This window comes from Phyllobates terribilis, unplaced genomic scaffold (genome assembly GCF_046119375.1).
Source record: "Phyllobates terribilis strain yellow unplaced genomic scaffold, ASM4611937v1 Scaffold_12__6_contigs__length_324123572, whole genome shotgun sequence".
NCBI lineage: Eukaryota > Metazoa > Chordata > Amphibia > Anura > Dendrobatidae > Phyllobates > Phyllobates terribilis.
The window spans coordinates 232,009,234-232,022,723 of record NW_027362772.1 but is presented as its reverse complement, the minus strand read 5'-3'; the positions used below and the strand labels follow the sequence as shown (position 1 = coordinate 232,022,723).

Genomic DNA, 13,490 nt, shown 5'->3' with positions numbered 1-13,490 from the left:
CGGCATGGATTTATACAGTGTGAACCGTAAAAATGAAAACAAATAAAGCTATACTCACCCCCGATGTCCCGGTGTGTGCTGCAGCGCTGCTTCCTCGCTGGTTCCCGGCTGCCGGCATATCACGAGACAGAGCGGTGAAGGGCCTGCGGTCACATGACTGTGACGTCACCGCAGGTCCTTCAGCGATGTCGGCATTCAGAGAGAAGCCTTCGGAAAGGTGAGTATAAACTTTGTTATTTTATTCTTTTTTTACAGGTACAATGGTACCCAGGTCTGGATGATAGTCTCCTCTCCTCCAGAACTGGGTACCATCCGCACATAGAGACGCATAGAAGCCGCTTGTACAAATGTACAGTCGCGGTTTCTATGCGTTTCAATGCAAGTCAATGGCGGGAGTTCCGCTGCGCTTCCGCAAAATTAAATGACATGCTGCGGATTTTTGTACGCAGCATAAACGCTGCGGAAAAATCCGCAGCATGTGCATAGAACATGCGGAATCCCCTTGGGGACCATGGGGTGCGGATTACCTAGCGTTTCACAAGCGTTTATGCTGCGGAAATTCCGCAGCATAAGGCTGGGTGCCCACGTAGCGTTTTTCAAGCGTTTATGCTGCGGCAGCGGAAACGCTTGTGAAACGCTAGGTAATCCGCACCCCATGGTCCCCAAGGGGATTCCGCATGTTCTATGCACATGCTGCGGATTTTTCCGCAGCGTTTATGCTGCGTACAAAAATCCGCAGCATGTCATTTAATTTTGCGGAAGCGCAGCGGAACTCCCGCCATTGACTTGCATAGAAACCGCGACTGTACATTTGTACAAGCGGCTTCTATGCGTCTCTATGTGCAGATGGTACCCAGTTCTGGAGGAGAGGAGACTCTCATCCAGACCTGGGTACCATTGTACCTGTAAAAAAAGAATAAAATAACAAATAAAGTTTATACTCACCTTTCCGAAGGCTTTTCTCTGAATGCCGGCATCGCTTGAGGACCTGCGGTGACGTCACAGTCATGTGACCGCAGGCCCTTCACCGCTCTGTCTCGCGATATGCCAGCAGCCGGGAACCAGACAGGAACGAGCGCTGCAGCCACGCTGGGGCATCGGGGGTGAGTATAGCTTTATTTGTTTTAATTTTTACGGTTCACATGGATTTATATAATGTGACCGAGTTGTCAAGCACTTTCCAAGTGATGCTATCGCCTGGAAAGCGCTTGTCAATCTGCATGCGGAAACGCATGTGGATCCGCAGGTATTCTGCAGGAAAAACGCATGCACAATCTGCATGCGTTTTTTCTGCCAGGGAGATGCAGAAATGCTGCAGAAATTTTCTGCTTCATTTCTGCATCGTGGGCACATAGCCTAAACGCTTGAAAAACGCTACGTGGGCACCCAGCCTTACACCCGATTCCATATTCCTTATATAAAAAACAAACATATTTTGATCTTTGATCTTGATTTAGCTTGACTTACCAAATACCAATGCAAGTCAAAAAGGAGCAATATAAGCCACGAATGTCACATCCATACTTACCCTTCTATCAGAATGTGACTCGACATATCCAGCAGTCACATCATACAAATGGGGTTGTGTTATTGGGGATCACACAGTGGAAATAGTGTATTAGGCTTACACTTGACTCCCCCAATAAACATGCATGCTTAGATCCATTAGTTTCAATGGGGGGGGGAGATAAAGGATGAGGCATGAAGAAATCCTAAATGACCAATGACTTTTCCCTTACCCTATACCAAAAAAAAAGTAAACTTGAGCTTCGAAAAACACCAGACACCACTAAAAGTTATAAAAACATACATTGACAGTGTAAGATGGCCACCGGACAGGACCTTGAGGGGAGATCTGCATCATCGCGGTTGGTAGCCCAGAAAAGCAGGCTCCAGTACGTATAGTTCTGAGAGAGTTAATAGGGCAGGGCCGGGTTTACGAGCAGTCAGAGAGATAGGTGGGACTGGCTGCTCACATATCCCCACTCTGGGGCATGGTACGGCAGATAAAAAGGAGACCAGGTGTCTCATTCAGTGCCTGAGTGGAGGTGTGCAGACCTCCAGTGTGTTTGTCTTTGCAAAGGACTAAAAAGCTGGACACTAACCTTAGTGGGTGAACAGGCACTACTGTATGGACTATTTACTTTATGTTTTTACTCTGTGCCGGAAAAGGCTGTTTTGTTTTGTTATCCTGGGTGGTTTATGGAGTTTTAATACACCAGCCTGGACGTTTTACTGAAATAGCATCCCGTGTCTACCTCAAAACGCAACCGAGTGAGTAGAAACCCTACAACCGATAGAGCTGAAATGAAGCGATCTGTGATGCTGACGTAGCATCAGACCATCATTGTTACCCCTTATAATGAAGCCCCCAACAAGCTCATTGCTGACATGACTCTCTCCCTAAATGAGTTGTCAAGTGGGTAATCATTTTTATTTTTAAAGGGAACCAGTCACCAGTTTTTTTCCGATATAACCTACGGCCACCACCTTTCTGCCCCATGTGACAGCATTCTATAATGCTGTACATATGACTTCATGACACCCTGCCAGGCAAAAAAATACTTTTTATTATACTCACCTACAGGGCGGTCCAGTCCAATGGGCGTCGCTAGTCTTGATCCGGAGCCCCCTCTCTTCTTGGGATGCCGTCCTTCTTCTGTGCTTTGTGTGGATGACACATCCTACGTCATCCACACAATGTTCACCTTTGCGCTCCTGTACAGGCGCACTTCTCTCTGCCCTGTCGAGGGCAGAGCAAAGTACTGTGATGCCCATGCGCTGGCACTCTTTTGACCATTCCCGGAGCACGCGTAGAACAGTACTTCGCTCTGCACTCGGCAGGCCAGTGAGAAGAGCTAATGGGAGACACTGTGTGGATGACGTAGGACACGTCATTCACACGAAGCACAGAAGGAGGACAGCATCTCAAGAAAAGAGGAGACACCGGACCAAGAGAAGCAACGCCCATCGGACTGGACCGCCCCAGAGGTGAGTATAATAAAAGAGCATTTGAGAGGGACGATGGCCTGATAAGGAGTCAGAAAAATCTAAGAGTATAAACAATGTCATAGTAAAACAATTAAGCATGAGGTTTTCTTTTGCACCTTACCTTGGAAATGACTGGGTTCCGGCTTACCACACACACCAGCCACGATGCTACGAGCTGATGCTGATCAACATCAACCAAATTAACATAGACAAATTTGCTGCCGGCCTGTAGGGGGCGCACCGCAATGTGCAGATCTTGGATTCCATTTGGAGGAAGTACAAAGACGCTCTCCGGGTCAACCTACACATAATAAAGAGGACTGGTCAAAAGATTCATACACAGGTAGTAATGTCCATTACGGTCAAGAGTATCATGAGATCTGACAGGTTTCATAACTTCATAGAGGTCTATGGTCTACAGAATGTTAAAGGGGAACCATGTTTCCAAGCAACTTTTCAGAATAAGCTTTTCCGTGTGTGTATATAGATGAGGAATAAAACCATTTCTGTCCATTACATTACCTGTATCCTGTATTTACCTAGTTTTCCCCTCTGTAGGCGGTATCTCTAATTTGCAATTGACTCTTAGCTAGTGGATGGAGACTAGCTGCTATGCCGTCTCCTGTACGCTGTACATACAAAGTGATTCATGATGTTTTGTTTTTTTTCCTTGGCAACACACAGACAGAAAAAGCAGAGGCATGAAGGATTATACAGCAGTCAGCTGATGGCAGAGCAAAGTAATGTAATGTGCATGCGCCGGGAAAGGCCAAAGTGCGCCGTTGGCACAGAAGTAAAACCTGCGCATGCACATTACGGTACTTTGATTTGCCCTTGACAGGGAGGAGCGATGTACACCTGCGCAGGAGTGCGATTAGGGGACACTGTGTGGATGACGTAAAACGAGTCATGCACATGAAGAAGGAAAGGAGGTCATCCACATGAAGCGGGGCAGGGGGTCATCCACATGAAGAAGGGCAGGAGGTCATCCCCGTGAAGCGGGGCAGGAGGTCATCCACATGAAGAGGAGCAGAAGGTCGGCAATTGCTATGAGAGAGGAGGCGCTGAAAGAAGGCCAGTGATTGGGTGACACTGTGTGGATGACGTAGGACGAGTAACCCAAATGAAGAGGAGCAGGAGGTGATCCACATGAAGAGGAGCAGAAGGTCAGCAATTGCTATGAGAGAGGAGGCGCTGAAAGAAGGCCCGTGATTGGGGGACACTGTGTGGATGACGTAGGACGAGTCACCCAAATGAAGAGGGGCAGGAGGTCATCTACATGAAGCGGGGCAGGAGGTCATCCACGTGAAGCGGGGCAGGAGGTCATCCACGTGAAGAGGGGCAGGAGGTCATCCACGTGAAGAGAGGCAGGAGGTCGTCCACGTGAAGAGGGGCAGGAGGTCGACAACTGCTATGAGAGAAGAGATGCTGAAAGGCGGCCAGTGATTGGGGGACACTGTGTGGATGACGTAAAACGAGTCATGCACATGAAGAAGGAAAGGAGGTCATCCACATGAAGCGGGGCAGGAGGTCATCCACATGAAGAAGGGCAGGAGGTCATCCCCGTGAAGCGGGGCAGGAGGTCATCCACATGAAGAGGAGCAGAAGGTCGGCAATTGCTATGAGAGAGGAGGCGCTGAAAGAAGGCCAGTGATTGGGTGACACTGTGTGGATGACGTAGGACGAGTAATCCAAATGAAGAGGAGCAGGAGGTCATCCACATGAAGAGGAGCAGAAGGTCAGCAATTGCTATGAGAGAGGAGGCGCTGAAAGAAGGCCAGTGATTGGGGGACACTGTGTGGATGACGTAGGACGAGTCACCCAAATGAAGAGGGGCAGGAGGTCATCTACATGAAGCGGGGCAGGAGGTCATCCACGTGAAGCGGGGCAGGAGGTCATCCACGTGAAGAGGGGCAGGAGGTCATCCACGTGAAGAGGGGCAGGAGGTCATCCACGTGAAGAGGGGCAGGAGGTCATCCACGTGAAGAGGGGCAGGAGGTCGTCCACGTGAAGAGGGGCAGGAGGTCGTCCACGTGAAGAGGGGCAAGAGGTCGACAACTGCTATGAGAGAAGAGATGCTGAAAGGCGGCCAGTGATTGGGGGACACTGTGCCGATGATGTAGGACGAGTCATCCACATGAAGAGGAGCAGGAGGTCATCCACATGAAGAGGGGCAGGAGGTCATCCACATGAAGAGGGGCAGGAGGTCATCCACATTAAGAGTGGCAGGAGGTCGACAACTGCTATGAGAGAAGAGATGCTGAAAGGCAGCCGGTGATTGGGGGACACTGTGTGGATGATGTAGGAGGAGTCATCGACATTAAGAGGGGCAGGAGCTTGGCAATTGCGACAAGAGAGGGGGTGCTGAAGGAAGACCAGTGATGCCCATCAGACCGCACCATAACGGGGATAATAAAAAATATTTTTGGTGCTATGCAGAAGGGGTTGGAGACTTACATACAGCTTACTAGAATACTGTCAAATAGGCCTTAAAAGGTGCTGGCCGTACTTTATATTGGGAAAACCTAGTGACAGATACCCTTTAAATCGCCATCCACTTCAGTAAGTCAGGCAGCATATGGATGGCGATATAAATTCACACCAAGTCACTGTGAAAAGACTGTAAAGGTCCGAGCTAGGAAATGTTGTCGGGCATAGGTCCTGATATTTCCAGAACTAAAACACTGATAAAACATTAAGCTATAAAAACCGATTGAAGAAACTTTTAAGCATCGCCCCGGCCACCGGCTGTACAGAGAGCGACAGGATTTCTCCCATAATCAATAAGAAGGAGCTAGACTACATTTACCCTGCACAGCAGCCGCCGTTTAGAAAACAAAGTGAAGGAGACACAATGCTATACTGCTTCCTAACCCAAAGATGGCGCTAACTCTTCAAGTCAGGAAATCAAAATCACTTTAGGCTTCTTTCATGCTGATCAAGAGCCTACATTTTTCAATGTTTCCCAGATCTCTACTTGCAGTTATCATTACCATGTGTGTATGACATGACTGGTAATGTGATGATCACAAGGGTTATAGAATCAAATAACACTGAAAAGTATCAAAATAAACATAATAAAGAAAAGTCATCAAATCCTAACTAAGCTTAATGATAATTCTTCAATAATATTAGTGCTGCCTACTACAAGAGCGGATGTTGTATCGTGTTTCACGGCTATTTTCATCTGTACTGCAGAGACCTGGTATTACGTCTCGCTGGGCTGAAATGAATGTCAATCAGCAGCGTGCCTCCTAATCTAAAGATGCAATTAAATTAAATTACGAGGCAACCGAAGCAAACAAAGCAGGATATGGAATGAGGTGGCCGGGCGCAATGATTAAAACAGCAGTGTCGACTTATCTACAGCCTGCAGGTAAAATAAAAGCTTTCTCCTAAACTGCCTGTAGACATTAGGAAGTCGCTGGTCAACAGTCATCCGTCCCAACAAACCCTATCAACATTTGGCTCGGCTGAACGAACATGGTATTTAAGTAGAAAGAGAGATCAGTGGTGTTCGGACCCCTCTGGAGCCACTTATCGATGCAAAGTCAAAGATACCTACAAGTAAAATTTCCAATCCTTGATTTCCCAAACAACAGACTGCATAGGTCTAGCACGCCCATCAGTCTGACCTAAACAGAGCCTAAGACATACAACACCTCCTAGAGTGGAAAGTTCAGGTTGGGCATAGTTCATATACATCAATTATGTTACATCATCACATATTCAGTGGACTTAAATAAACCTCCATTCTTCATCACTCAGATGCCAGCATATATTTGATGTCCTGGTTAGGTTTAGAGGATGAATAGATGTGCAACTGCTCATCTCCTCATTCCTACAGGAAAAAAATGTGACTAGATTGGTAAAAGGGGTGATAACAGGAAGCAAAGATCCTGTGACAGTAACAGGGGAAAAATGTGACTGGATTGGTAAAGGGGGTGATAAGATGAAGAAAAGCTCCTTTGATAATAAAAGGGGATAAATGTGACTGGATTGGTAAAGGGGGTGATAAGATGAAGAAAAGCTCCTTTGATAATAACAGGGGATAAATGTGACTGGATTGGTAAAAGGGGTGATAGGATGAAGAAAAGCTCATTTGATAATAACAGGGGATAAATGTAACTGGATTGGTAAAGGGGGTGATAAGATGAAGAAAAGCTCCTTTGATAATAACAGGGGATAAATGTGACTGGATTGGTAAAAGGGGTGATAGGATGAAGAAAAGCTCATTTGATAATAACAGGGGATAAATGTAACTGGATTGGTAAAGGGGGTGATAAGATGAAGAAAAGCGCCTTTGATAATAACAGGGGATAAATGTGACTGGATTGGTAAAGGGGATGATAAAGTTAAGAAAAGCTGCTGTGACAATAACAGGAGATGTGACTGGATTGGTAAAGGGGGTGATAACATGAAGAAAATCTCCTGTGGCAGTAACAGGGGACAAATGTGACTATTTGTAAACGGGGTGATAACATGAAGAAAAACTCCTTTGTTAATAACGGGATAAACGTGACTGAATTGGTAAAGGGGATGATAACCTTAAGAAAAGCTGCTGTGACAATAACAGGAGATGTGACTGGATTGGTAAAGGGGGTGATAACATGAAGAAAAGCTCCTGTGGCAGTAACAGGGGACAAATGTGACTATTTGTAAACGGGGTGATAACATGAAGAAAAACTCCTTTGTTAATAACAGGGGATAAATGTGACTGAATTGGTAAAGGAGTGATAACATGAAGAAAAGCTTCTGTGACAGTATCAGGTGATAAATGTGATTGGATTGCTAAAAGTGATAACATGAAGAAAAGCTCCTTTGACAGTAAGAGGTTGGGATCTTTCATTCGAATATCCCCTACAGCTTCTTTCCTCCCTTACATAGACACAACCAGGAAGTAAAACGTTTAATGCTGCTCCCAAATTCAGATGAGTTTGACACCATGAATATTGCACCTACAACAAAGAGTTCGGTTTTAGTTGAAATCTAAACTGTAGTCCTTATATTTTATCCTACGCAAAGCTATGTGTCTCCATGGTTACAACATTCACACAAACCCTGAGTGCTCTGATCTAGTAGCCATGTGCTACTCTCTGTCAATTGCCTTTTTTCTAGTTCTAGTTTAGCAATAAGAGGTGGGCGATTGAAGATAGTAGCACACAAATGCACTTTCAGACAACACAAGGGTTTATTTTTGTAGTCTGTAACCTTGGAAACACAGATATTCATAGGAGCTGCCTGCGCCAAACAAAAGTTTTTCAATACAATTTGCAGAGTTGCTTAATTTATTGTTGGTATATTGGAATAAAACCGATTGCAACATATGCATACCCTTTAAACAAATAGTAGATACTATGATTAACTTCTAACAACTCACCTTCAGCTCTAGAGGGTGGGAACTATAGGCTTTCACTTTCCGCACCACTTGTGTTCCTCTCAGGACCAGAGACATTTGGGTCTGCTGACCTGTTATGCAACCGACATCCACTCTTTTCAGGGAATGTACATAAATCTGCCAGATCTGAATAGGTGCAGCCAGCCAACGATCGCTGGAAACGGTCAAAAACATTTAGTTTAATTTGGTTCTGGGGTATTGTGTTTGTAAAAGTGATAACTGTAAACACAAATTGGTTGGCATGTACAATATAACCAAAATGTAACTACTATAATACTTCCCTGTGGTACAAGAAAATAGCTACTTTTATACAAACCCTATGTACATGAGTATAACTACTATAAAACTGACTCCTATGCCCAAGACTATACAGTAACTACTATAATAGTGCCCCAATAGGTACAATTTTAATACTAACTATTTGTACATGAGTATAACTACTAAAATACTGCCTCCTATGTACAAGAATATAACTACTATAATACTGCCCCCTATGTACAAGACTATATCTACTATAATACTACTCCTATACAAGAATATAACTACTATAATATTGTCCCTATGTACAAGAATATAACTACTATAATACTGCCCCTATGTACAAGAATATAACTACTATAATACTGCCCCTATGTACAAGAATATAACTACTATAATACTGCCCCTATGTACAAGAATATAACTATATAATACTGCCCCCTATGTACAAGAATATAACTACTATAATACTGCCCCTATATACAGGAATATAACTACTATAACACTGCTCCTATGTACAAGAATATAACTACTATAATACTGCCCTTATGTACAAGAATATAACTACTATAATACTGCTTCTATGTACAAGAATATAACTACTATAATACTGCTTCTGTTAGAACCCTCCTGTTTGTTTTTTCCATCTTGCGTTTTGCGGTCACGTGACCATCTGCCTTTATATTCCAGCTCCGCCCTTTTGGCTGTGCTGGACGTCAGTGTTGTTTGACTGTTTTTCTAGCCAGGTGCTTCGGTGCCTATCTCTGTCAGTTCGCTTGGTCCTTCTGGGACCTCTAGTACCTTTTTGTCAGTTAATCTTTTTGTGTTCTGCAACAACTTCTCTGTTTAGGAGGTGTCCCATTTTTGTTTCAGTCCTTAGCTCTTTTAGGGACCCCTCCCCTTATGCTATAGGTGTTCGTTCAGACTAGCCGAGGACTAAGGCGTGTCTGTTCGCTAGGAACAGGCAGCCAGCTACATCGTAGTCCAGCCCAAAAAACTAAAAGGAAAGACATTCGGGGATCAGTATGGCTTCCGTCCAGGATTTGGCTCGACACTTGCAGGGATTGTCTCTGGAGGTGGCCGAGCTCAAGCAACACATGAGTAGCTGTTCTGGAGCACATTTTGTGGAACCCAAGGTAGGACTGCATGATGTTTTTTATGGTAAACAGCAAGAATTTTTTTCCTTTAAAAATGTTTCTTTGTTATATTTTCATTTGAGACCAAGGTCCTCTGGGAATGAATCACAGCGCATTGGTTTTATTATGTCACTTTTGTGCAATGAACCACAATGGTGGGCCTTTTCTCTCCAACCTAATGATTCATGCTTAAGGTCGGAGTTTTTTCTGCTATGGGTCTATTATATGACGATCCTGATCGAATCTCATCTGCTGAGGCAGAACTCAGGCGTTTGAATCAGGGGTCAGGTGATGTTGAAAATTATTGCACATACTTTAGAAGATGGGCTTCTGAAGTTAAATGGAATGATCCTGCTCTGAAATGTCTATTTCTTGCTGGTCTGAGTGAAAGTGTTAAGTATTTGCTAATTGCATTCCCTGCACCTGAGACTCTGCAGGATGCCATGCAATTAGCTGTTCGTGTGGACAGGAGGCTGAGGTCCAGGCTGAATGAGGTAAAGACTCCTGTAATATCAGGTCCTAGTCCCCAGAAAATCTGCTCAGACAGCGGAGAACCGATGGAGGTTGGGGCGATGTCACTCCGCTCTCAGGAAAGAGACCGGAGGTTCGCCGAGGGATTGTGTCTTTAAGGTGGTAAAGCTGACCATTTGATTAAGTATTATGAGCTTCGTTTAAGTAAAGAAGAAAAAAAAAAAAAAGAGGTCAGGTACGCCCATATAGCTTGTTTACGCTCTGCAGTAGTATTTCTTTCTGGGAGTACTACTTTGCAGGAAGATTTGATTGAATTTCAGGTATTTGTGGATTGTGGTTCAACACTTAATGTGACTGATAAAGGGTTTTTGGAAAAACTTAAATTGAAATCCAAACCTTTGTCATCACCTATTTCTGTGATTGCTATTGATAACACTCCCTTGAAATGTATTACTCACAAGGTTGCTGCATTTCCCCTCACTATCAATGGACTTCACCAAGAAATTTTGGACTTGGTTGTATTAGATAATTTACCCTCTCTGGTCGTTCTAGGTTTGCCTTGGTTAAAACTGCACAATCCTTTACTGGACTGGTCTACTAATGTGATTAAGTCTTGGAGTCCGAAGTGCTATGATAAATGTTGTAATGGTCGCATTGCGGCTGTGGAAAAAGGGGAATTACCTGTCCCTATTCAAGATTTTTGGAGTTTTTTTTCGGAGGAGTCGCAAGTTTTACCTCTTCATAGGGATTATGATTGCGCCATTGAGTTTGTTCCGGGAGCTACTCTTCCCAAGAGTCCCTTGTTTAATCTGACTATCCATGAAAGAAAGGCCTTGAAGGAATACATACAGACTGGCCTGGCTGCTGGTCACATTAGACCTTCTAAGTCGCCTGTGGCAGTGGGATTTTTCTTTGTTAAAATAAAGGACCGGGGTTTACGTCCATGTCTGGATTTTCGTGAAATTAATAAGATTACCGTACGCAATTCCTACCCATTGCCGTTAATTCCTGACTTGTTTAACCAGTTAGTGGGGGCCAAGTGGTTCTCTAAAATTGACCTCCGGGGGGCATACAATTTGTTACGAGTGAAGGAGGGTGATGAATGGAAAACTGCTTTTAACACTCCGGTAGGTCATTTTGAGAATCTGGTGATGCTTTTTGGTTTTAACAGTGCACCTGCATTTTTTCAGAACCTTATTAATGACATCCTGAGACCTTTGATTGGTAAGAATGTGGTTGAGTATTTGGATGACATTTTGATTTATTCACCAGATCTAGAGTCCCATTGGCAGAGTGTACGTGAAGTTTTGCAGTTATTGAGTGATAATTCACTCTTTGCCAAGCTGGAGAAATGCGAGTTCGCTGTGCAGAAAATTAGTTTTTTGGGCTACATTGTCTCCAGCGAGGGCTTTGAGATGGACCCTGTGAAGGTTCAGGCTGTGCAGGAATGGCCTAGGCCTATTGGTTTGAAATCTATACAGAGATTTTTGGTTTTTGCCAATTATTACAGGAAATTCATTAAAAAATTTTCTGTAATTGTTAAGCCTCTAACCGATCTCACCAGGAAAGGTGCAAATACGGTCCAGTGGACTACTGAGGCCATTGAAGCGTTTAAGTATCTCAAAGAGAGGTTCAGTTCTGCCCCTATCCTTATGCAGCCTGATGAGACCAAGCCTTTTTTGGTAGAGGTCGATGTTTCATCGGTGGGGGTCGGAGCAGTTTTGTCTCAGGAGAACAGGGATGGAGTACATCCTTGTGCCTTCTTTTCGGAAAAAATTTTCAGAAACCGAACTGAATTATGATGTTGGAAATCGGGAGTTGCTGGCTATTAATCTCGCGTTTGAACATTGGCTACAGGCTCTACCGTAGGGACGGGCTGCACCTCAATGGGGAGGGTGCAGCGGTGCTGGGGAAGAAGATGGCTAATAGGTTGGAGGAGTTTTTAAACTAGAGACGGGGGGGGGGAAACCAAGGAAATAGGTGGGATGTGAGGCAAGCAAGGGGGAAGGGGAGAAGTGAATATAATGAGGGTGGAGAGGGGGGTGGGGATAGTACAGTTAGATCGTTAGAGAAGAATAGGATGCTAAATAACCCCAAAGTTTTATCTTGCATGCTGACCAACGCAAGAAGCCTGACCAATAAGGCGGATGAGCTGCGGGCGCTTATATCGGAGGAGAGGTATGACATCGTAGGTATAAAAGAGACTTGGCTAGATGATAGCTACGACTGGGCGGTAAATTTAACAGATTATAGTTTATTTAGAAGGGACCGGAAACAGGGGAAGGGCGGAGGAGTCTGCTTATATGTAAAGTCACGTCTAAAGCCCAGACTAAGGGAAGATATAGGAGAGGGAGAAGAGGGGGTCGAGTCCATGTGGGTAGAGATAGAGGGGGCAAAAAATAATAATAAAATATTACTGGGGGTCTGCTATAAGCCACCCAATATAACAGAGGAGAATGAGAAACTGCTATTAGGACAAATAGACAAAGTAGCAAAACATAATGAGGTGATTGTAATGGGGGACTTCAACAACCCGGATATTGACTGGGAAACAGAAACCTGTAGATCGCAGAAAGGAAAAAGGTTCTTGACAAATATCAAGGATAATTATCTCTCCCAACTAGTGCAGGAACCAACGAGAGGGAAGGCCGTGTTGGACTTAATATTGACTAATAGGCCTGATAGAATAACTGAGGTACAGATAGGGGGGCACCTAGGTAATAGTGATCATAATATTATCAATTTCAAAATGCCCTTCAGTAGGGTTATCAATAAGGGAACAACTAAAACATTAAACTTTAGGAGGGCGAAGTTTGATCAGCTGAAAGAAAACCTTCAACTTATAGACTGGGACAAAGTTCTTAATCAAGGAAATACGAATAGTAAATGGGAAACCTTCAAAAGAATTCTGAATACTCAGTGCGAGAGGTATATACCGTATGGGAATAAAAGGGCCAGAAATAAGAGGAAACCAATATGGTTGAATAAGAACGTAAAAGGGGCGTTAAATAGCAAAAAAGAGGCATTCAAGAGATTAAAACAGGAAAACAGCAAGGAGGCACTAATGTGTTACAAGGAAAAAACGAGAACCTGCAAAAAACAAATAAAAATAGCAAAGGAGGAAACAGAGAGACGTATTGCTAGGGAAAGTAGATCAAATCCCAAACTGTTCTTTACGTATATAAATAGTAAAAGGATTAAATCGAATAATATTGGACCGATAAAAAGTGATGAAG

The 13,490-nt window shown here is 44.1% G+C and overlaps 1 protein-coding gene across 2 annotated transcripts in view; it reads right to left on the bottom strand.

Moving 5' to 3' along the window:
- Positions 1-13,490, bottom strand: part of NPHP4 (nephrocystin 4) — a 353,374-nt gene that overhangs the window by 25,458 nt on the left and 314,426 nt on the right. For both annotated transcript variants that reach the window (XM_073656722.1, XM_073656723.1), the window contains 2 exons: positions 8,372-8,543; positions 3,113-3,292 (listed from right to left, as the gene is read on the bottom strand). In XM_073656722.1, the coding sequence (XP_073512823.1) occupies positions 3,113-3,292; positions 8,372-8,543 (352 nt within the window). The remainder of the gene's footprint in view (positions 1-3,112; positions 3,293-8,371; positions 8,544-13,490) is intronic.